Source organism: Momordica charantia, assembly GCF_013281855.1.
Source record: "Momordica charantia cultivar OHB3-1 chromosome 6 unlocalized genomic scaffold, Mcharantia_2.0 BLBB01000006.1, whole genome shotgun sequence".
NCBI classification, from domain to species: Eukaryota; Viridiplantae; Streptophyta; class Magnoliopsida; order Cucurbitales; family Cucurbitaceae; genus Momordica; species Momordica charantia.
This window is the reverse complement of record NW_028275164.1, coordinates 7,558,774-7,580,755: the sequence shown is the minus strand read 5'-3', so window position 1 is coordinate 7,580,755 and position 21,982 is coordinate 7,558,774. Positions and strand designations below refer to the sequence as shown.

General features: G+C 33.8%; 2 protein-coding genes across 2 annotated transcripts; both read right to left on the bottom strand.

Annotated features, from left to right (window-relative positions):
• Window positions 1-1,268: 1,268 nt before the first annotated feature.
• On the bottom strand, window positions 1,269-11,861 carry SCAB1 (plectin-like protein). Its single transcript, XM_022291956.2, has 14 exons — window positions 11,427-11,861; window positions 10,474-10,771; window positions 9,541-9,669; window positions 9,299-9,391; window positions 7,944-8,084; window positions 7,062-7,130; window positions 6,645-6,728; window positions 4,097-4,277; window positions 3,868-3,984; window positions 3,665-3,723; window positions 2,678-2,812; window positions 2,393-2,542; window positions 2,090-2,160; window positions 1,269-1,601 (listed from the first exon to the last, which is right to left on the bottom strand). Exons 2-13 carry the CDS (start codon window positions 10,753-10,755, stop codon window positions 2,116-2,118), a joined length of 1,485 nt encoding a protein of 494 aa, XP_022147648.1. The 5' UTR covers window positions 10,756-10,771; window positions 11,427-11,861; the 3' UTR covers window positions 1,269-1,601; window positions 2,090-2,115.
• Window positions 11,862-17,673: 5,812 nt separating this feature from the next.
• Window positions 17,674-21,017, bottom strand: LOC111016530 (uncharacterized). Its single transcript, XM_088124845.1, has 3 exons — window positions 19,799-21,017; window positions 19,581-19,699; window positions 17,674-19,500 (listed from the first exon to the last, which is right to left on the bottom strand). The coding sequence occupies exons 1-3, from the start codon at window positions 20,973-20,975 to the stop codon at window positions 19,027-19,029; spliced, it is 1,770 nt and encodes a 589-aa protein (XP_087980971.1). The 5' UTR covers window positions 20,976-21,017; the 3' UTR covers window positions 17,674-19,026.
• Window positions 21,018-21,982: the final 965 nt, after the last annotated feature.

The following is a 21,982-nucleotide window of genomic DNA, read 5'->3' as shown; positions in this document are numbered from 1 at the left end:
TATGAAATGAGAAGGAATCTAATTTATATTAAAGGTGTTATACAAAGACATAGGTAGATATAAAAAGAAAAGTATTAAAAGGATAAATTTTGTCGAGGGAGATTCCTACAATTCCTACCATTGAGATCAATCTTATCCTCTAGAATCAAGAATCACATTCTCTTTTTTACAATTACGGTTGAACTAAGCTTGCTTTGGCAGAATGATGAATCCTGTTCTTAATTTAGTGTCAGACCTATAAATTTGGAATTCATTCTAATTTATTATAATAAACTATGATTCTCGTCTACTCTTTTTTTTCTGATAAATAAATGTAGCACATAATTATGAATGCGTTACAATTTGGACTAAATTGTAAAATAACACCTAATTTAATTTTCTTGAAACCTTAAAAGTCAGCCTTTCAAAGTAGATGGCAAGTAAACTATTCCATTTGATAATTATTAAGCCCAAGACTTCCACAATTGACATAATAACCTATCTAAACTTTGTTGAAAAATACTTTAAACTAAAGCTATATCTTACTACCTTATTGGTGAAAATTTTCATGATTTGATTAATTGTCTTATTTAAAAGTAACTAGTTTTCTTTTTCTTTTTAATTGTGAATAATATTATTTTTTGCTTAATCACTTTCCGTAATGATAATTGTTGTAGAGAAATGTGATGTAAATTACTCTTTGTAAATCACTCCTGTTCTTGTAGAATGGACAATATTTTTCAAATCAAGATGCAAGTTGCTTACATATTTTGTTTCGTTGTTTGAATATAAAATATTATTATAATAGAGAGATTTGAATGACAACTGGTACTAGATATAATATTATAATGTACTTAACACTTAATATATATATTTTTATAGTACAACCTGTGAGGATAAGAAATCAAACTCACAACCTTAACCTCTTAGTTGGAGATATATGTCAATTACGCTAGTCTCTTCATTTACATCAACATTATTATAAATTTGTTTATTGCAATATTTTTATCTTAATTTTTCATTCAAAATAGCATAAAGCTAATTAATTTTCAAGTAAAAGTAACCTTTTTTTCAAAGTACCTTTAATTAGAATTAAATATAGAATTTAAATGCCTAGGGGTGAGGCTTGATTATTATATCACACTAGCCAATGAAAGATTGCAAAAATCTCAAATTTTAAGAAAAACAATTCCTTGAGAAACACAATGACTGGAATTCTTGAGGCAAGAAAACAAATCCCCCATTTTATGAACTTTTAACACACATCATATCCATTTCATATCTCTTGGTGAAAGAAAAAAAGTATCCTTTCATTTAAAAATTTTCAACATTTTATCTATAATTTAATAATTATAACATTATAACTTTAATATTGTAAAGTTTGCAACCCCTCTCATCCCAAAATGTCCCACTTTTCGACACAAAAAATACTTGCCTACGCACCAGTCTATTGACTTTTCGATATCACATTTTTATTGTTCTAATAAAATAGATAAGTAGATCATGCTAAAATCTTTTAACCAATAGAAATACGTTGCATATAAAAAGGTTAGTAGAACTTTTACCGACCGATGTATAGGCAAGTATTTTCCTTTCTACACCGACTTGAGTTTTAACTTCATCTGCATTTCAACATTTACAGCTTGTATCTCAAATTTACTCGAAACTTAAAATAAACAAAAACAGACATTTAAAACTTGGAGAAATTTGAAACCGGGTATCCAGATAAAGAATATGACACTAGAGCCCTCAAGATTTTGAATTGTATCTACTTTGAAAAACTTCACACATGCACTATATATATATATATATATATATATATATATATATATATCAATCATGTAAGAGTGACAACTACTCAGAAGATTCCATTTTACATCTATTGGTTGGATGAAACACAACCACAAATTCAATCATAAAGGGGACAGCTTTGTTAGGACTCTGAACCAAAAAGGCAAACAGTAAAAAAAAATATGCCTTAATGTTAGGAAGGAAAAAAAGGTGTGGAGAAAACAGAAGCACCACAAACAAATAGGGAACCCAATATAACAGTTCATAATGCCATATTCAACTATTAAATGGTGAATAAAGGGAGCTAAGGATAATTTACATTTAGGGGAGATCTACAAAGGTTCATCAGTTTCCTGATGGAGCTCGGTCGTCGGGTCCAGCAAGAATGATCTGCCCAACATTTGTATTTATATCACTATTAGATCTTAAGTCAAAACAGGGAAAAAAAAAGTCATGTGGCATCCCATTTACTGGTATGTAAAATGGTATGTAAAGTCCTATGCTGGACAAAGTAAAATTTGGAGGCAAACTGAATCATTCACGTTAGTCATTGCTAAGCTCATCATTCAAACAATTAAGGATTCTCAATATTACTTTTGAGCAGGGAATGAATGGAACATACATTGCAATCGAAGGCAAACCTCCTGGCTAGCATTATGGCCGCATTCCTGTCTCTCTCAGATTCAAAAGCTAAGATGAAGGAAAGATCTTTCTTGGCTTGCCAAAACAATGCTTGAGCTGCAGCGTTGCCACCTCCTCGAACTCCACATAACTAAGTTAAATAATGTGTTAGTAGTGACTAGTGAGTCAGTGACTATGTAGATATGTTTAGTTGTTTACGTCCAAACTGGTAAAATTCTTCTTAGTTTTGCAGCTAATTCGAAATTTGAAATAATATTCAATTTACCTGCATTGAGGAAGAATAATATTCTTTAGCTATTGTGTTCTTTCCCTTGCAGAGCTTTATCCGCATTTTTCCAACATGGAGCACATGTATCAACTCCGATGGATGATTTACTCCATTCGCCTGGGTAAGAACTACCTGAAATAGAAAAATAAAATGGAGTTCGTGCACTCCATAAAAAGATGGCGGAGATAGTTGACAATCCACAGATGAAAAAGCAGAAGCAAGAGTCTTCTTTTTTAGATAAGAAGCAAGAGTCTTCAATGAAGCCCTGGTATAAATCTATGAAAAAGAAAATCTATATGAAACTATTTAAGACGTGTTATAATGACAGTAATATAATTATAAACAAAAATAAATAACTACAAGAGCAACATGTAATAGATAATGAGTTCATGAACAAGGAAATATTAAAATGCAGGTGATTAAGACGGGGCGGTTTTAAATTTTTATTTCTATTTTCTTTTTCAACTAAGAAACAGAACTGTTAAACTTTATATGGAAAGATAGGACAATGATATTTTGAAATTGCTCTAGATCAGCTTTCTGTTTTTTGAAGAAAAACAAGTTAGGAATTTGGTAACCTAGTTCTAAGATGGAGTTCTTTGTCCAAAAACCCTTGTAATTACTCTCCTTTTCTATTAACAATCAACAAAACACAATCAGAGAGTTTTTCCTTGCTTCCCCACTTGGTTCTTGTATATTGTCAAAGAAAAGTCTATGCCATGTTACATATCAGTTGACACGATGTACTGTAGTCCCCTTGTGGGTTTGTTTTATTTTTGTTTGGACAGTTTTAATTTATCTTGGTATACCTCAATCTTAAATCCTTCTAGGCAACCTTCACATTATGACCTTTTTTTTTTTCGATAACTGGGAGTCAGAACAGTCATATGTCGGTGTCGGAACAGTCATATGCTAATGATATTTTCATGAGCCATTACCAGTCTTGCATAATAAAAATTCTAAATAAGTAGTAGGATGACATACATTAAATTCAACGTCGTGCTTCCGCACCAGTGCTTCAACATAGCTTCCCAGACCAGCAGCTGTTAGAAAGCTAACATTTAGTTCCTTCCCATGAATTTAAGCAAAACAAGCGCTACACAGTTATAGAAACCAAGACAAGAATTATTTATTACTTTACATACATATCAATGGATACTTATACACACATCAACCTATTAAACTACCTGGATCAATAGGGCCAGTGGTTGTCAAAGTGATACTCTGGCCATCTAAACTAATTTCAGCTTGCAAGATTTTCCCAACATCAAAAGGCTCTGGAGCATAAACTGATTTTGTAGCTCCTGTGATAATAACAGTTCAAATCAAAATTAGGAAAAAGGAATATTTTGGAATTCCCGTGACAATGGAAATACCACTAAACTTAAAACCTTGTAGTTATCAAGTCTAGAGTACCTGAAATAAGTTCTTTCTTGCCACCTTCAGATGCTATGCGGTACCAATGAATAGAGCATTTTGAAAGGTCTGGAGCAATATCACAGCAAGGTTGGATATGGAGATAAGAACCCAAGGATTCGGTGCCATCTATCTCATAAAGGCTGGAGCTGTCTCCCATTGCCTTCTTGCTTATTGCAAGCTGGAAAAAGTGACAGGATAAAGAAGAGAGGGAAGCATAATTAAAAATAAATAAAAAAGAATCTGTATCTTCGAGAATACCGTAAAATTGGACCAGTTAGAGAAAAAAGGAATAAAGGAAATAACCAAAAAGAACTAGTGAATAAAAATGAACACTGAACAGCATACTCACACCACCTAACTACATTGCTTCAACTTCGATTACAATTACAATTGGTTCTCTCAATTTTCTTTATTAGAGTTAGTTTTTATCCAAATAAATAAAGAAAAGAAAAAGAACCTATTGGTAAAAGAAAATTGGAGAGTTTGGAGGCCCCCTTTTACTTTCGAAGAGATAAAAAAGGGTAAAATAATTGCTGAGAGCACTTGGATAGCGTCCTTATGAGAAATGATCCCCGCACAATCTTATTCTTGCAAACACTTGGATTGCCTCCTTCCTTAAATTTGTGGGAGGACCATTTCTCACAGTTACCATCTCAGGGCTCGTTTTGATAGAGAGGCGGTTTAAATTTTTCCTCTCTCTATCTATTATTCAAGGGTTCAAGGGGTTGATTCATGTCAGGTTATAAGGATCGATATGTGTGGTCTTTTGATTCTTTTGATGCCTTTTCGTGCAATTCTCTTTTAGCTGGCTTGTTTCTTCATCCAATTGGCCTCAATCCCCTTTCATTACTATTTACTAAACTTTGGAAGGTTAAATGTGAATATGAAGGAAATTGTTTCTCCTTGCTTCCTCAACCCTAAGGAAATATGAATATGTAAAATGTTCTTATTGATTCTTTAAAATATATATATATATATATATATATATATATATATATATATATACTGTTTCTTCTAAAAAAAAGCTCTTATTGATCGTTATTTTGAGGTTTTTGACAGGGTCCGTTTGTATTTGCAAAGCTTTTGGCATAGAAGAAACTATTGTTATGATTCTTCCGAATGATGTGCTGGGTTAAAAAATAATTCCCTGAATGAACCTCAGTGGCCTCTATTTTGGGGTGTTGAGGAAATCCTCATTTTATTTATTTGGGTCTCTATCAATCTTTGACGGATAGGAAAGCACTGGAGCCGGAGGTTACTACTTTGCTTGCTTTGTTAGGAGATGTCCGTCTCATGCAGGGGAGAAAGACATTAGGTCTTGGGCCCCTAACCTGTCTTTGGGTTTCACTTGTAGTTCCTTTTTCTAGCTTCGGAGTGCCCCGTTGCTTCCCCTTAAGACCTCAATTTTTTCATCCCTCTAGAAGGTAAAGATTCCGAAGATGGTTAAGTTCTATGTCTGGCAAGTTTTACGTGGAATAGTTAATACCTTGGACCGTATTCAGAGACATACTTCCTTGTTGTAGTTGTGGGCCTCAGTAGTGCGTCCTCTGCAAAAACGCTTCTGAGGACCTTAATCATATTTTGTGGAGTTGTCAGTTTCCTCAGCTTATTTGGAATCGATTTCTAGAGGTTTGCGAGGTCTCTTGGGCAGGTAATAGAGATTGTAGCACTTCGTTGGAGGAGGTGTTGTTGTTCCCACCGCTCCGAAATAAAGGGCCTTTGTTATGGCAGGCTGCCATCTTGTGAAGTGTTTGGATGAAAAGGAATAACAGGTTTTTCAAGGGAGTTGAGAGATCTTATAGGGAGGTCTGGGAGAGATTTAATACCTCTCTTTGAATCTCGGACTTTAACGCTTTGTGAGGTGTCATTCTTTTGGATTGGGGTCTATTCTTATAGGCGGATCCCCTTTTGTGTTTTTTTTTTTTTTTTGGTATGCCCTTTGTACATTCTTTCATTTTCTCTCATTGAAAGCTTGGTTTCTCATTAAAAAATAATAAATAACAATTCCCTGAAATTGCTGGTCTTTCGAAACTATATGATTATATCCAAATTTCATTTGCAGTACAATTATTACAGAGGCTTGAAAATATATATTTTCCTGTTCTTCATTTCTATCGGAGGATAGTTACATGTTGAATGTTCATAGGAAGTCAAACCGCACTGGAACCAGTGGGATATTAAAAATAGTTAAGGTCAACTTAGAAAGTTAACAATGCTGGAACAGCCAAAAATTATTTAGCTCATAACAACTAGTGGATAAGGGTACCACAGCCAACGGGGAGTCTTTGAGAAGAAATCTGAAATTAGATGACGCAAATATCCTCAATTATCATAGTTTATTTCATTTTTATGCAATTTTAGAAATGACATTTGTAATATAGTGTTTTCTTTAACTTACAGCTAAAAATATGCTTCACCCCGAAGAAATTGCATATAAAAGGATCACTCTCAAGGTCACATGCAGTGTTCACGAAACTATCAAACCAACAGAAAACAAATAATATCATAAATCAAAGTTGCTCATATCATAAGATAACAAACTTACTTCTTTTTGAAGTAGTATAGAATACTTCGACTTCTCGGCAAGTTGCAGTCTCAATGCCTGAAGCTCATGTTCCATGTCCATAACCTACATGTACTAAATTCTTTGACATACTTTACAAGAAAAATATATAATAGCAGGAAAATTAGTTAAAATCTAAGGGATATTGAGTAGCACTGAAAATAGAAGCGTTGAATTCTTAAGGCTTGTTCCAGTCTCCAGATGGAGCAATATCTAATTTATCCATTCTCAAAAGAACCACATAGAGAGTCATAGTTTTTGTTTTTGCTATTTATTACCATATAAAGTTATTCAAAATGCAAACTCAATGATGATAGAGCAACTTAAATTAATTTACAAGGGATATAAGTGTAAGCTATATGATAATAACAGCATAAAGAATGAGGATAGAATGCGAACCTTGCTTGGTTGGTGGAGCATTTTGATCCTTCTAGCCTCTTGAACCTCCTTCATTAGTTCTTCCAGGTCCTAAACACGTTAATGAATTGTGCTAGATAAGCTATTGAAAATTAGGGAAAAAATTAAGAGCGACAACAATGCACCATATATAGCTTTATATTTTACGTAGAAATCATATAAATATGAAAGAAACATTTTGAGAATAGATAGATGAGGATAAGAAATCCTCAGACTGAAAACAAAATATGGAAATTACAAGAAATTATCCCATTTAGAGAACATAGAAACGTAAGTAATATAAAAATATGAATACTTTACATTCTTTCACTAACAAAAAGTAAAGTAATAATATATCTATCCCCTAAAACTTATCAATCATTAAACTTGTCCAACTATAAAGCTCTTTAGGTTAACCAAAACTCTATTCCATAAAATTTCATTGAGAATAAATGAAAGAAAACACAAGATATATATATATATATATATATTTTTTTAGGATAGAGCGATATATGGCTTCAGGGTTGGAAAATAACGAAGGATCCTTCATGGTGGAAAGAAACCCATGGATAGTTTTTGTGATTTTGTACAAGTCCTCAATTCTTGTCGGGGTGCCATAAATACAAATTTTTTTCCAGCCATAGAGTCTTTTGAATCAACCTTGTTCGAAGGGTGCTCGTGTAATAGAGTTCTTTGACAGTGGTTTTTTTCTACCACCAGCCCCTAGCTTGTATCCATTCATCTAATTGGTTGAATATATTGTTTTTTAAAAAGGATGTTAAAATTTATTCTATAGGGAAAAACAAATACAAGGTTACAAATAAGAGATGGGTTGTGGACGCGTAATACATAATCCCTAAAAACAATAATCGAGGAGGAGAAAACCTGCTTCCCAGCTGCCCGAGACATTCGTTCATGTTCTTGAAGAGCTTCTTCCACTCTCTGAACTGCTTCTCTTGCATTTTCAATTTCTGCACGTGCAAAAGCTCTTTCCTCATCGACAAGTTTCTTAGCATCTTCTGATGCCTGCAGAACAAAATAAACTCTCAGCACTGGAACAAAAAAGAATGTGGAGGAATCATTCTGTAAAAGGCAATACCTTAGAGTAAAGTACTAGATATAAAATACATTTTATAATGAACAATTTCATAGATGGTATGAAATTACAAAAGGTAGGGGATCAAACGCTAATACAAGGGAGTCACAGTACTTGAATAGAATTCAAAACCAAAATTAAAAAATTAATTAATTTAACCACTTGCCCCCATTGATCTGTCAAATATTAAAAACAAAGTAAACTATTTAGCACTTTAATTTAAGTATAAAGCAATTGTTTGACGAGTGTTGGAGGGTCACACGTTCAACTAGTGTTGATGCGTTGCCTAAACTAAAATACGCATAACTCATAACCATTCAAAAGCTGACAAGTAACCAATAATTAATAAAGTAAACATGATTGCAAAGATGACTTTTCTTAAGTGGCTTTTTTCAAAATTAATAAAGGCACTATATTTGCCAATCGTCTCATAAGAATATAGTTGAGGGAAAAAGTCTACTAATACTCAATAGACAAATGACTAAATCTTTTCATATAAAAAAAAAAGACAAATGACTAAATCTCATCTAATGCAGCATCTTTTAGAAAATGTCATAAATAGCAATAACCTTAGGCAAAAGGAGAAAACATCACAGCATTTGTTGTCCTTGGCTGAATACTACCAAGGTCATGAAGTGCATCTATCAGCTGGCTCTCCAAAGAGGACTTTTGGAATTACCCAGCTCTTTGGGCGTCGTCTCTTCTTTTTGTATATATATTTTTTTTAATGAGAAACCGAACTTTCATCAAGAGAAATGAAAAGATATAAAGGGCATACAAAAAGAACAAAAAAAAAAAAGAATAAATAAATAAATAACCAACTAAAGAACACTCTAGAAACCGACACGCACAGGAACGTGTTAAATCTAATGAGATACCACAAGGACTCAAAGAACCTCTTTACACCTCTAAAAACTCTATTCTCTCCAGCCAAATCCCCCATAAAGTAGGGAAGAAAAAAAAAGCCTGCCACAAAAATCTCCCCCAAAAACAAGCCTGTTTCTCTTTTTGTATATTTCATTTATCACAAAGCTTGTTTCTCATTAAAATAAACAAGAAGAAGAAACAGCTATAAGTTCTTAATATATGTGCTTTTGAGATATGGAGAACTATCAACCAACTTTAATTACAATGCTAAACTCACCTGCTTGAGAAAATTAGCTAGCTTCTTCACTTCAGCCTTTTCTTGTATTAATTCCCCTTCCCGCTGAGTAAGTTGAACTGCTAAGGCCTCCACCTAGAATAAGCGCAATCAAGCACTCTCATTAATTTTCTCAAGTTCAGAGATAGCATCAGTAGCAAAAGAAGTTAGAAAATAAAATTATAATAATAATTCTAGATGCATGTTTTGAAGGGTGCGATCATCTAGGAAATCAGAAAACTCACCATTGCAATTGCTTCCTCTACATCATCCTTGTTCCTTCCAGCAACACGTCCTCTTAATGCTTCCAATGCATCCCTAAGCTTCTTCAATAGAACATGTTTTTCCAGTGAAGCTGCCTCTCTTAGTCTAGCCTGAATTGCAGAAATAATTAGATTTTTTTTTTTTTTTTGGGATAAGAAACTTTATATAGACAAAAAGAGGGAGGAACGACCTAAGGGCTGGGGTAGAGGGAACCCCACCCAAAAAAACTAGTAAAGACTTTCCAATTGTTCATAAACAAGGAAATGTTGTAATTACAAAAGAATTTCTAGTAATTGATACACCACCATGAGGAGGTGTGCCATACATTTCTGTAAAAAATATCAAAAGTGGAAGATTTATACTCAAAGACTTGGAAGTTCCTCTCTAACCAAAGGTGCTACAGCATGGCTCTTGAAGCACAGTTCCAAAAAACACAAATAATTAGATTATAATTAGTGTATTTTCGTTATTTACATCTAATCTCAGATATCCCCAATTAATAAATGAAATCGAACTATGAAAGAAAAATTCACCAAAGGGAACTAATCCGTATTCTTCAACTTGCACCAAATAATGTAAATGAAATGAATCCAATGAATATAACTTAATTATTAAAAGTTTAATATCTAACGGAAATTTATGTGTGTGCCAAGTGGGAGGGATAAACTTTTTTTTATACTCATTTACATTATGTACGGAGTAGCTAAATCCTCCAAACACATTCAAAGAAAAACATATTTTTAAGAGTATGATTTCTTATATGATTATCCAATTTTCTCTTGAACGGGACAAGATAACCTGACAATAATCAAGCAATACCAAAACAGATATTTAACTTCTAAAATAATTATGTACAAGTGGAGGGTTTTTCTTGTATTGATAGGAAACATAACTTTTCATTGGAAAACCCTTACCTCTTCTGACAACTTAGCAGCAGCAGCCAAACCCCTCTCAAATTTACTGGCCAAATCTCGAACTGAGAGGCGTTTCTGCTGTTCCAACAGCTGGGCAGTCTCACGAGCGATTACCTCCTTCATTGATATTACTTTGGGATCATCTTTAGCCTCCACAATCTGATTGTTAGCTCCAATCTTGTAATTTGGAAACCGACTAGAAGCAAATATCACATCAGCTGATACAGCTGAGACACCCTCTCTTTGCATTGTGTCACTATAAGTACGGCTTATCCTTGTCATTTTCAAGGCGGCTACTCTGTAAAACACCAGATTGATCTGTTTAACAGCATTCAATAGTCTAGAGCACCATAGAAAAAGAACCAAACGAAACAATAGGCAAAGCACATCTTTTAACAAAAATTTATTTCAAGGGCAATTTAAAAAAAACAAAAACAAAAACAAAAAATTGCTAGAGATGTGCCGTGAAACGTGGGTAAGAAAACAAGACGACAAAATATTGAGCTCAGTAAAGACTATCTAGCTTAGCTTCATCGGATCGATAATTTTTTCAGAAACTTCTAAAACAACTCATACAAGAAATTTCATTGATTATGACAAAAATCTCATTCTAATTGTCTAGTGTTTTTTTCCCACGTATACTTTCTAGGCACCCCATAGCCATCACAGAAAACACCCATTCCAGAGAACACAGACACAATTTGGCGAATTGGGTTCAAAATTGACCGTCAACAACGCGAATGGAAAACAATGTGGAAATTTATAATTACAACTGAAGATCACAACAACACAAAACAAACCCATAAAGAAGAGAAAAAAAAACCAACCAACAAGCATATAATTAACAAAAACAAAACCCCAATCCACCGAAGATTCCGTACGAACCCAAAACACAAAAAAGAAACCCCATATCAAAGCTCAAAATAGAGACAAAAAGGGTGCAGTAGACTTACAGACGACTGAAAAAAACTGCGTCAAGAAATCAAACAAGTGGGGGGGATTTTCTGGTCTCCGATTCTCGGATCAGATACGCGGTAGCTCCTCAGAAAAACGGAATAACATTAATTAAGCTCTAGAGAGAGAGAGAGAATGGAAAAAGTAGCTGGTTCGCTTTTTGAAAAGGGAGAGCAAGAGAGAGAGAGAGAGAGAGCCGCCCTGTTTACTTATTTGGGTGACTTTGTTTGGTGTTGAACGGAGGTGAAGGACTGTGAGAGGCCGAAGAATGTAGTGTGCTTATGCTTTAAACAAAAAACTCAAAACTCGTTGGCCATGGCGGGTCCTCCAAGTTCTCGCCATTATTGTTTCTCTCCCCGACCGCTTTCTTCTTCCTCCCGTTTTATCGCCACTCTCGCCTTAGCGTTTGCCATTTGGCCATTTGGCCATTTGGCCATTTTTGTTACATCTTTGAAGATTCAATCTCACGATTTTTCTATCGAAAATGAGTGAATTTCAAATTCTTTTATAACATAGAAATATTGATGGTTTAAAAAATACAACTCATCTCACAATTTTTTAATAGAAAATTGGGTGAGTTTTAAATTCTTTTATGATGTAAAAATATTCACGGGTTAAAAACTACCATTAATCTCTTTTATGTTTGGTTGAAATAACATCCGATCTCAAATTATAACAATTGAGCATCTTTACTCTCGAATTAGTAATAGTTTAGTTTCGTACATAACAATTTATCTTTATGGTTTGAAATTTGTTACAACATAGTCTCTACCTTGATTGGTAAAGTATACTCTCAAGTATCGATAAGTTATTTGCATCTACACTCTTAAAATTAAAGTTACACGAAACAAATAAGTATATGTTTCTACATGACTCTCTATTTTTCTTTTCTTTTACATCAAAATAATATATAGTCAACTATATTTTTTTAATTAATTCTTATAACAATGTTGACGTATTATAGAAGAAATATTATGCTAATGTGACAGAAAAATATATCACCTATCACCTCCACTAATTTTTTGTTCGTATAAGTGGAGGTGAGGGGATTCAAACTTGTGAGTTTTTATAGTCAGAAAACTGTGTCAATTAACACTGAGCTAAGTTCATGTTGAATCATCCACCAATTTTAATGGCATGAACTACGATGAATTATTTTATAAATCCAAAAGACTAAATCACTTGTTTTTAGAAAACTAGGAATCAAATAGACTTGTAAAAATATTAAAAGTGTAACGTTGAGTTTGATAATGTTCCTGTTTATTGTTCTATCTTTCTCCTTCTAAATTTTAAATTAAAAAATGTAAAAGCTTGATATAAAAGTTAACATTTCAAATTAAATATTAAAAAAATTTATGTTATATTTATTTTTGTATATTTAGTATGTATTTTATAAGAAATAAAATAATACTCTTACCTATGTTTTAGAAAAGAAATTGGAAATATGAATCAGAAATAAGAAATTTTATTTGTGTGTTTCTAAAATTTCTACACAATTTTAGAAAGGTCTTGAAATGATAAACAATAATATAAACATGAACAGTGATATGAACCAAGGAGCTACCGTTGTTATGCCTCATGGACCGATTACAAGATCGAGAGCTAGGAAACTTCAACAAGCTTTGCTACTTCATGTCCAAGCGTTCTTGAACTCGACAAGAGAAATAAAGGAAGATGTGCAAGAAGTTAGAACTATGCACTTCAATTTGGTGCAAGTTATGCATTTTTAAGTGTTTTTATGGCAAGTTAAAGTCCACTTGGTCAAGGTCAAAGTCAACTCCATCAAGATAAGTCAAAGTCAACTCATTCAATTCAAAAACCAAGTCAAACACTCACATCCCTCATTATGGACGGGATTGCAATTATTTTGGTTGGCTTTCTATGTTCTTAACCTTTTCATTTGCTTGTCTTTTCATTTCTCGTAAGTTATGTCTTTTCATTTACAAGTCTTTTCATTTCTTGTAAGTTACAAGTCTTTTCATTTGCTTAAGACTTTTCATATGGCTTGCTAGGATGGCTATATATAGCCTTGAGATGTCTTGTTGTAACACAATTTGAAGTTGAATGAAAAGTGAGTTTTCTCATTAGTTTGGTTGAGAGATTTATCTCCCATTTCTTGTGCAATTTCTTGTGTCTTTAGAATTTGCATGTTAGGATCATTCAAGCGGTGTTGATCATACCTCTTGTGGAGTGATTCGAATCACGAGTTTAGAAACAAGTTTTTTCTACTCTTGATATTGATCATCAAGGTAATCCGTTCTAAAACTTTTCCTTGGGTTGATTCCATACTTGTTTTCGGGGTTTTTGGGATTGAGTTCTATGGGTCTTGTTCGTTAGCAAGGTTCTTAGATCCAACTCTCAAGGGTTTCTTAACAAACAGTTACACAATTAATTTAAATTTATCTGAAAATGAGAAATAAAAAATAAGAAACGAAGATGTTACCAAATTATTGACCCTAAATTTTCACTCCATTTAAATAAAGAAAGAGAAAATTAAATTGGACGGAAAAAACACTATTATGTATTTTTTAAGAATATCTATACTTTTATTTTTTATTTTTTTAACGACCTTTTTCATTCTCCTTGTGATAGTATTTTCTGTTTGAATTCAAATCAAATTATGTTATTTGTGTAAAATTTTAAACTTGCTACTAAAAATACATATTTTTATTATTCCATTTTTGTAATGGCCTAAAAAAACTAAAAATATAAATTTCTTGCCAAAAGAAAATTTCAAAATAAGGAATTTATGGCGTAACATCTTAGATTTAAGAGGACTGTAGAGGACTGCAGGGTTTTTTTTTTTCTCTCTCTGAGGAAAAATAAGAATGGAGTTACGTGTTTAATAAAATTAATCGAATATATTTAATATTTGGAGAGTTTTTATTTTAACTATTTGGGAAGTTTTTAATTATGGAGGAGAGTTATGTGTCTTTCTATTAATTTTGGAAGTTTTAGCTTTAAATAGTGTTTTTTTTTTCTTTTTGGTACTTTCGTATTTAATTCAAAGGTATTCAAATTTTCTGTATATATTTCTCCAATTCTCTCTAAAATTTCTATATATAATTCTCATCACTTATTTCTTTTTATATTTGGGGTAAAGAGTTTTCTTTCGGTGCTGTTTTCATTTGTTTTAAAAATTTGATCAAAATAAAGATATTCCTGAAATCGTTCCAATTTAGATGTTGTACCACAACGAAAAGAAGCCAAGAATTTTTTTGTTAAATCACTTATAAATAAAAAAAAAAGAATTATAACACAAAGTTACAAGTGTCTTAACCAGAGAATTACGAACAAACTAAAGCTCGGTACTTGTAAATGGAAATTGTTACCTATGTTCATACTTGCTTAGTAGAGTAAGATATTTTTCGTGTAACTAAAGCTCGGTACATAGTCATGACTTTCAAGTAAACTTAACATATATCGACTCATTTACAAAATTTGTACATCGTACCCTCCAAAAGTATTTCTACGTCATATTCAATAATTATCGAAATTATTTGCATTTGTCGTTGTTCATACATTGAAAAAGTCAAAGTCCGACCCTCTATCTTATCTATTTCCTCACCATTCTTTTCTAAAAGAGACTGTAATTTGTCCTTACAAGATGATTTGATAGAAAGAGACACCAAAGTTTTCTTGATCAGCCAAAGACATGAGAGAGATGAAACTTCAATTGTGATTTTGAAATGCATAAATTTTATACTCTTTGTTAAATTCTAAACTATTTGATCCGCGCACTTTCACTAAAGTCACGATATAGATCAAAAATGTAATTCTTGTAGTTTATAATTTATATTGATTTAGTCTCTATTATGAAAAATCTTGTCAGGTAGAACTGTCAATTTTCAATTTGCATGATTTAAATTCTCTAGTTTGAAAATGCATTTGGTTACGTTTATCAATCTATATAAACAAGAAATTTCCGCTATAACTTAAATTAAATTTTTTCAAAGTAAAGATTAAATTGTTGCAAAACTAAAGAGTAAGAGCAAAATCCCTACAAATTTCAAACTACAGATACTAAAAGCCCATTTGGTAACGTTCCTGTTTCTTGTTTCTCATTTTCAATTTTCTTAAGAAATCTAAGCATTTTACAACTGACTTTATTTCTCTCTTTTTTGGGAATTATCACAATTGTATCAAAATTTTGGAAACAACCTAACACAAATTTCTCCTATCTTGTTCTCATTTCCAATTTTTTTCGAAACATAAATAAAAATTTATTTTATCATACTTAAATTCTTGGACGATAGAACCATACAATACATTTTTCTTCATTAAAAATAAAAAAAAAATAGAAACAAGAAACGTATACATTACCTAACGAGACCTAAATCATTACATACTAAAGTTTGAAAATTACAGCATTACAATTTTTTTCAAATTATATATTAAGATTTCAAAAACTAAATATAAAAGTTGAACGACTAAAATTTCCCAAAATCACCATAAGTCGTATTTTCTTTTTGACAAATGAGCATGTGAATTATAAAATAGTAAGATAAGAAGTCAACAAAACTACACAAGAATCAAATATGAAACTTGACGAGGACTAAAAGTATTTAAAAAAAAAAATAGTTCTGTTTGCTTAAAATTTTAAAGTGCTTTTAGCCAATTAATAATAGTTAAAAACTGTTTTATAAGAAAAAATAGCTTTAGAAATTCTAACCAGAGATAAAAAGTACTTACCACGCTTTCGATAAAATAATTAATTAGTTTTCTTCACAAGTGCTTATAAAATAAATACTTCATTTTAAGGATTTTTTTTTTCAAAAGCACCAGAAGACAACCAAGTAGTCAATCTAAGCATAGCTCAATCAATAATACACCTATCGACAAAGTCCATATTTCAATCCCGAACTAAATAAGTTTTACTTTCAGACAGAAATTTTCACCGAAGCCCCGACAACTTGAAAAACATTGCCAAGACACTGCTGCTTGAAATTTTTTTAAAAACTATTACTTTCTATATAATTGCTTCCTCTTAGTTTATTCTCATGGCTGACTTATTTTCTTTTGAATATCTGAAGTCGTTCTAACTTTAAAAATTAAAGTTACGAGCTACTCATTCACAGTTCTTAAAAGCAGTTGTTAATAACAGTTCTATGCTGTCGAATATTCTATAAATGACTCGAGATTCTAGCTAGTGACAATTACTACACTACTGGTGCATCATTTCGGAATATGAAAACTAGCAAATGACTAGAAGGGTACCTTTGGCCAAAAGCAGGAGGTTTTCTTGGAAAATTAGGCTCCTCAAAAGCTGGAGATTCGGAATTTCAGGTGAAGTCGAAACCTCGAGCCATCTCCAAAGATATGATCAATACAGGTTCTTGCACAAAAGCACACGACGCATCTCCTCGTCTTCTCGTCCTCATTATCAGGAATGTATTTTCCTGCACTGTTAGTAGTTAGTTTCTCTACTATGATAATACTGAAAAGAATTCTTGGAGTTATTGGAAGTCCATGGCTGTACCTAAAAGAGAATCCTTAACCATTTATGAGGATGTCGTTGCATCTATAGCAATAAAAACACATGTTTCTTCCATTAAAGAACACCGAGTGTAAACCGACACCTATATGCTGAAAGTGAAATACGACATTAAGCCAATCGGCCTACTAGCTTGTCATAAACTCAAAAGTTACCTATAAAATACTTGAAACTTTATGCAGTTTTTCCTTTTTCACTGGTTTCCCCCTAAATTTTTTAGTTTAGAACGTAAAAATTGTCCTTTCCTAAGAAAATTTATGGCTCCACCCCTCGAAAGGAGGAAGAATTTTATGGAACGTGTCGCTTGTGACCATCCACTTCCATCATCACCGAATGTTTTGGAAAAAATCACCAACATGTTTCAAGTCAAAACCCTAGAAGGTGCTTGAACTTCATAACATTAGAAAGAAAGGGAAAAAAAAACATATATTTCCGGTAGAATCGCTATTACTTTAATGCACTTCATGTGTTACAATGATATTCAAGGGCCAAACGACCCTCCACTCTAAAGAAACAACAACAAAAAAAGGAAAAAGCACGAGTTATAAGAGTGGAAGGACGCAACTCTTGATATCGATCACCGTTATGACGAGTACTTACCCCGGCAGCCACCTTCATCCTTCATCGCATCTGCCATATCTCATTTACTCCCTACATGTGCCACAATCATATTTGCAGCAATCTTCTTCCTTCTCCAGCCAAATGAAGCCTACCAGAAAAGAGATAAATTAGCTGAACTGGAAGTTCATGGATCCCATCATTACAGCTGAACCAAGTAACAATTAAAGAGCCAGTTAATAAAAGATAACTTCAAGCATCTTTCAGAGGAAGAAACATGACTTGACATAAAAGAACTTCCTCAATCAAGAAACCTTCAGCCAAAAACTATGGTAAATAGTATATTCATCACAATCTCAGGAGACAGAATCTTAGAATGCTATGATCCTTTAACAGTTAGACAGCATCAGGCCCTTCTTTAACTCCTGGAAAGGCCAAAAATACACAGCTTACTCAGAGCATATATGTATTGATTTGGTATCTTATTATTTAATATAAATGAAAATAGTAAAGGGCCTAGAGATGATAGGTTCATACCTATAATCTTGTGAATTTCTTTGGCAACTAAACATACTAAGGTTAGGCGCGTGCCCCTAGATTAGTCGGGGTGCAAACAAGCTAGTCATAAATATTTATTTGAAATTAAAAAAAAGAAAAAAAAAACTCAAAGATACTCTTAAGATATTGACCAAGGCCGGAAGCGGTCTCTAGAATCATCTGACTTGAAAATGACTCTGAAGCACAGTAGTCATCAAGTAATGAGAGGATGGAAATTAGTTGCACCTTCATTTAACTATCCAAGTTACCTGAGGATCCTCCACCCAAACAAGTGACAGAACCACAATACATTGATATGACTGACTTGTGAGTCCAATGAGACATCTAATAGCCTGCATACAAAAACCAAAGGCCGTCCTCTATAAAAGCGCCTATGATTTGGCAGCTTCTAAAAAACTAAGAACAAAGAAGCCAACCTTCAAAGACCTCGTAGAGTTTGGAGAAATATGTGCTCATATTTTGCTAATATATCTATTTATTCAATGATTGCATGCTTTCATCACAGTTTCTCAAGCATCGTGTTTGCCAAACTACTTTTCAGGAGAGAGAAATAGAGATACTCTTTTCCTTATGCACATTTGCATGATCTATTAAGTTATTAGATCCACCAAAAAGATTAAGAGAACAACATAGTTTTCAAGAGTATGCCCAAATTTCCTATGCCATCAACTTTCTTATGGACAAGGTAAAGTAGCCCCATACCAGTGTTTTCGAGGCGCAAGGCGCACCGCAAGGCGACGAGTCCTTTGATCGCCTTGAGGCGAGAGGCGATACAAAGGCGACGCCCGATTGAAGCGAGGCGCACCTTGATAAATAAGTAAAAATTATATATATAGTGAATAAATTACCTTAAAAAAATCAATACCAAAATAGTAAATGTCAACAAGATGCATAAAACAACCAAATTCTATAAGTTTAGTTCCAAATAAAGACAAGCAACATTAAGAAATTGTAGAGTCTGAAATAGAACAAAAAGTAAATATAAGTAATCAAAGTTCATCATCCTCATCTAAATCTAAATTCTCTTCATCTTGGACGTCCTCACAATCTCCCTTTTCCAACAATTCTTCTTCTTCTTCTTCGGTGTCATCATCATCATCACTAACCACAACTTGCACTGATTTTCGAACTCTTGAAGTTGTAGGAGCGGGAGTAGCAGGCGACTTTCCTTTAGATCTTGTATATGTTCTAGTTTGCCTTATGGGTTCTCTAACACCACTAGCCTCGGCTACATCTCCCCATGTGAGGTCGTCATCATCAAAGACCAACTCATTTTCTTCTTGACCATCTTCTTCTTCGAGTGTTCCGATCAACCATTCATTACTTTCATCAATATGATCCAAAGTAATTGGATCAAGTTGGTCTTGTAGAGTGTAGCGCTCTTTAAGTGCTTGGTTATATTTTATATAAACCAAGTCATTAAGACGCTTTTGCTCTAACCTGTTCCTCTTCTTGGAATGAATATACAGAATTATTAACGATGTAGAGTCAAAAGTGGATTTTTCAATCTTCAACTAACAAGGGAAAAACCAAATTATTCTCACTGTTCAAAAACACTCCAATTGCGCTCACAGCCAGAAGCGCTGCACGTTAGACTAAGGACTCTCGTGGCTAACTTTCGTAAAATCGAAGCATTAACACCATAAAGAGACCACCATGCAGCTGTGCACATATTAAACAAATGATTTAGAATTTTAGTAGTTCAAACTTAAATATGTCTATTAAAAATTTAAAACTAAAAGTAATAAATAATGTCATTACCTGGTGTTTTAACACCCCTCGTCCTTATTGCTACATTACTCGAAAACATGCCTTTTGCTTCATTGTACAATTCTAATTCGATTGAACATTGAACTTGATCATCGATAGATGGTATTAATCGTTCTATAACTTTGATCAGACCATCCATGACCTCAGGATCTTGCATTATTCTCTCTTTGTTGTCATAAAAAAGAGATGGATTCAAATAATATCCGGCTGCATGTAAAGGCCGATGAAGTTGACAATCCCACCTTTTATCAACAATCTCCCAAATCGGTCTATACTTCGCCTCATTTCCATTAAAACCACTCTTAATAGCCTCCTTTGCCCTATCCATAGCTTCGTAAATATAACTCATAGCTGGTTTATCACCATCTACTAGCCTCAACACACGAACTAAAGGGCCCGATGCTTTCAAAGTATACACAACTGAATTCCAAAAAGATGGCATCATAACGGTTTCAGCTGCTCTCTTCCCCTTTGGGTCCTTCGCCCATTTAGAGGTGGTCCATTTCTCAGAAATAAACATCTTCCTCAAATTGGCTTTATTTCTGTGAATACTGGCTAGGGTTAAAAATGAAGTTGCGAAGCGAGTCACTGCTGGTCTTACCAATTCATGTTGGTTAGCAAATTCTCTCATCATGTTTAGCACGTACAAGTGGTTGTAAATAAAACCACTAAGTGCCACAGCCTTTCGAAGACACCTTTTCACCTGCTCAATCTTTCCAATATCCTCCAAAATTAAATCTAGACAATGAGCAGCGCATGGTGTCCAATATAGATGAGGTCGCTTGGCTTCTAAAAGTTTTCCAGCTAGGACATAGTTTGAGGCATTATCCGTCACAACTTGGACAACGTTTTCTTCTCCAATCTTCTCCACCATTCCATCTAAGAGTTGAAAAATCTTTTCTCCAGTTTTGATGCATGAAGATGCATCGATGGATTCCATAAACAACGTTCCAACAGATGAATGAACTAAAAAGTTGATTAGTGTCCTATCCCTCCTATCAGTCCACCCATCTGACATCAGCGAACAACCATTTCTCTTCCATTCTACCTCATGATCGCCCATAAGATTTTTTGTGTACTGTACTTCTTTTTTCAAGTACGTTACTCGAGCTTCATGATAAGAAGGAGGTATCAAACCAGGGCCAAATTGCCCCACAGCTTCTAGCATCACTTCAAAACTTCTCAAGCGAATAGTATGTAGAGGAATACCTGCTTGATATATCTAACGCATGATGAATTGCACTGTAGCACCTCTCCCCTCTTTATCATATTTTTCAGTAATAGTTGATTCCTTCAACCTCTTCAATCGATTTCTATCATCAACAACTTTTCCAGGATGTTGATACACAAATTTATCTATTGGCCCCTTTGGTCGCGGTGGTTTTAACACTGATGGACTACAAGAGTTACTACTTCCACTTCCACTTCCACTTCCTCTCCCTCTCCCACCCATACTACTCACATTATCACCTGTGTTTATTCTTGTTCGCTTGTTCATTGGGGTTGATGTTGATCCAGATCCACTACCACTACCACCAACTACTTCCATTTCATCTTCATCATCTTCTTCAATCAAAGTTAAATCTTCATACGTTGGGAGGGCATTACTCTCTTCCCTTCTTGCTTTTGTTCTTGTTTGATACTCCTTCAATTCTTCTCTCACATTAGTTGGGCATTTCAAACATGCCTTTACATTTCTATTTCCCCCAACCAAATGGTTTGTTGCTCGGCAAACTCCACCTTTGGTAATTTTTCCACAAAACACGCATTTGCACGTGTTTGTATCTTTTGGATCATCCAATATGATGTATTGCCAACCGGGATGCTTGCGTTTGTTTCCACATTCTTCCATCCTAATATAATTCAAATTTGGAAGATAAAAAAAAAATGTAAAGGAAAGACTAAAGAGCCACTGTGAAGTGTGAAGAAAGCCAAAGATTTAGAAAACTTTTGTGTGAAATAAAAGAGAGGAAACGAAAAGGAGTAAATGAGATATAAGAATTTTTTAAAAAAAAAAAACCTACGAACTATCGCTTATCGGAGTGAGCGGCGGCGGGGGCAGACGGCGATGGTGGTGGTCGGAGACGGGACCGGCGGCGGCGGGGGCAGACGGCGACGGTGGTGGTCGGAGATGGGGCCGGCGAAGACGAAGGTGGTGAAGGGCAGGTTGAAGAT

What these genes read in the sequence shown, in the direction of transcription:
- SCAB1 (XM_022291956.2), bottom strand. Translation starts at nt 10,755, where the DNA reads ATGACAAGGATAAGCCGTACTTATAGTGACACAATGCAAAGAGAGGGT. An exon ending in TAGCTAATTTTCTCAAGCAG is followed by an intron (nt 8,085 to 9,298) that starts GTGAGTTTAGCA and finishes TTTGTTCTGCAG; the next exon opens with GCATCAGAAGATGCTAAGAA. An exon ending in TGCTCCACCAACCAAGCAAG is followed by an intron (nt 6,729 to 7,061) that starts GTTCGCATTCTA and finishes TAGTACATGTAG; the next exon opens with GTTATGGACATGGAACATGA.
- LOC111016530 (XM_088124845.1), bottom strand. Translation starts at nt 20,975, where the DNA reads ATGCTAGAAGCTGTGGGGCAATTTGGCCCTGGTTTGATACCTCCTTCT. An exon ending in GAGGGGTGTTAAAACACCAG is followed by an intron (nt 19,700 to 19,798) that starts GTAATGACATTA and finishes ATATGTGCACAG; the next exon opens with CTGCATGGTGGTCTCTTTAT. An exon ending in ATTGGAGTGTTTTTGAACAG is followed by an intron (nt 19,501 to 19,580) that starts TGAGAATAATTT and finishes ATAATTCTGTAT; the next exon opens with ATTCATTCCAAGAAGAGGAA.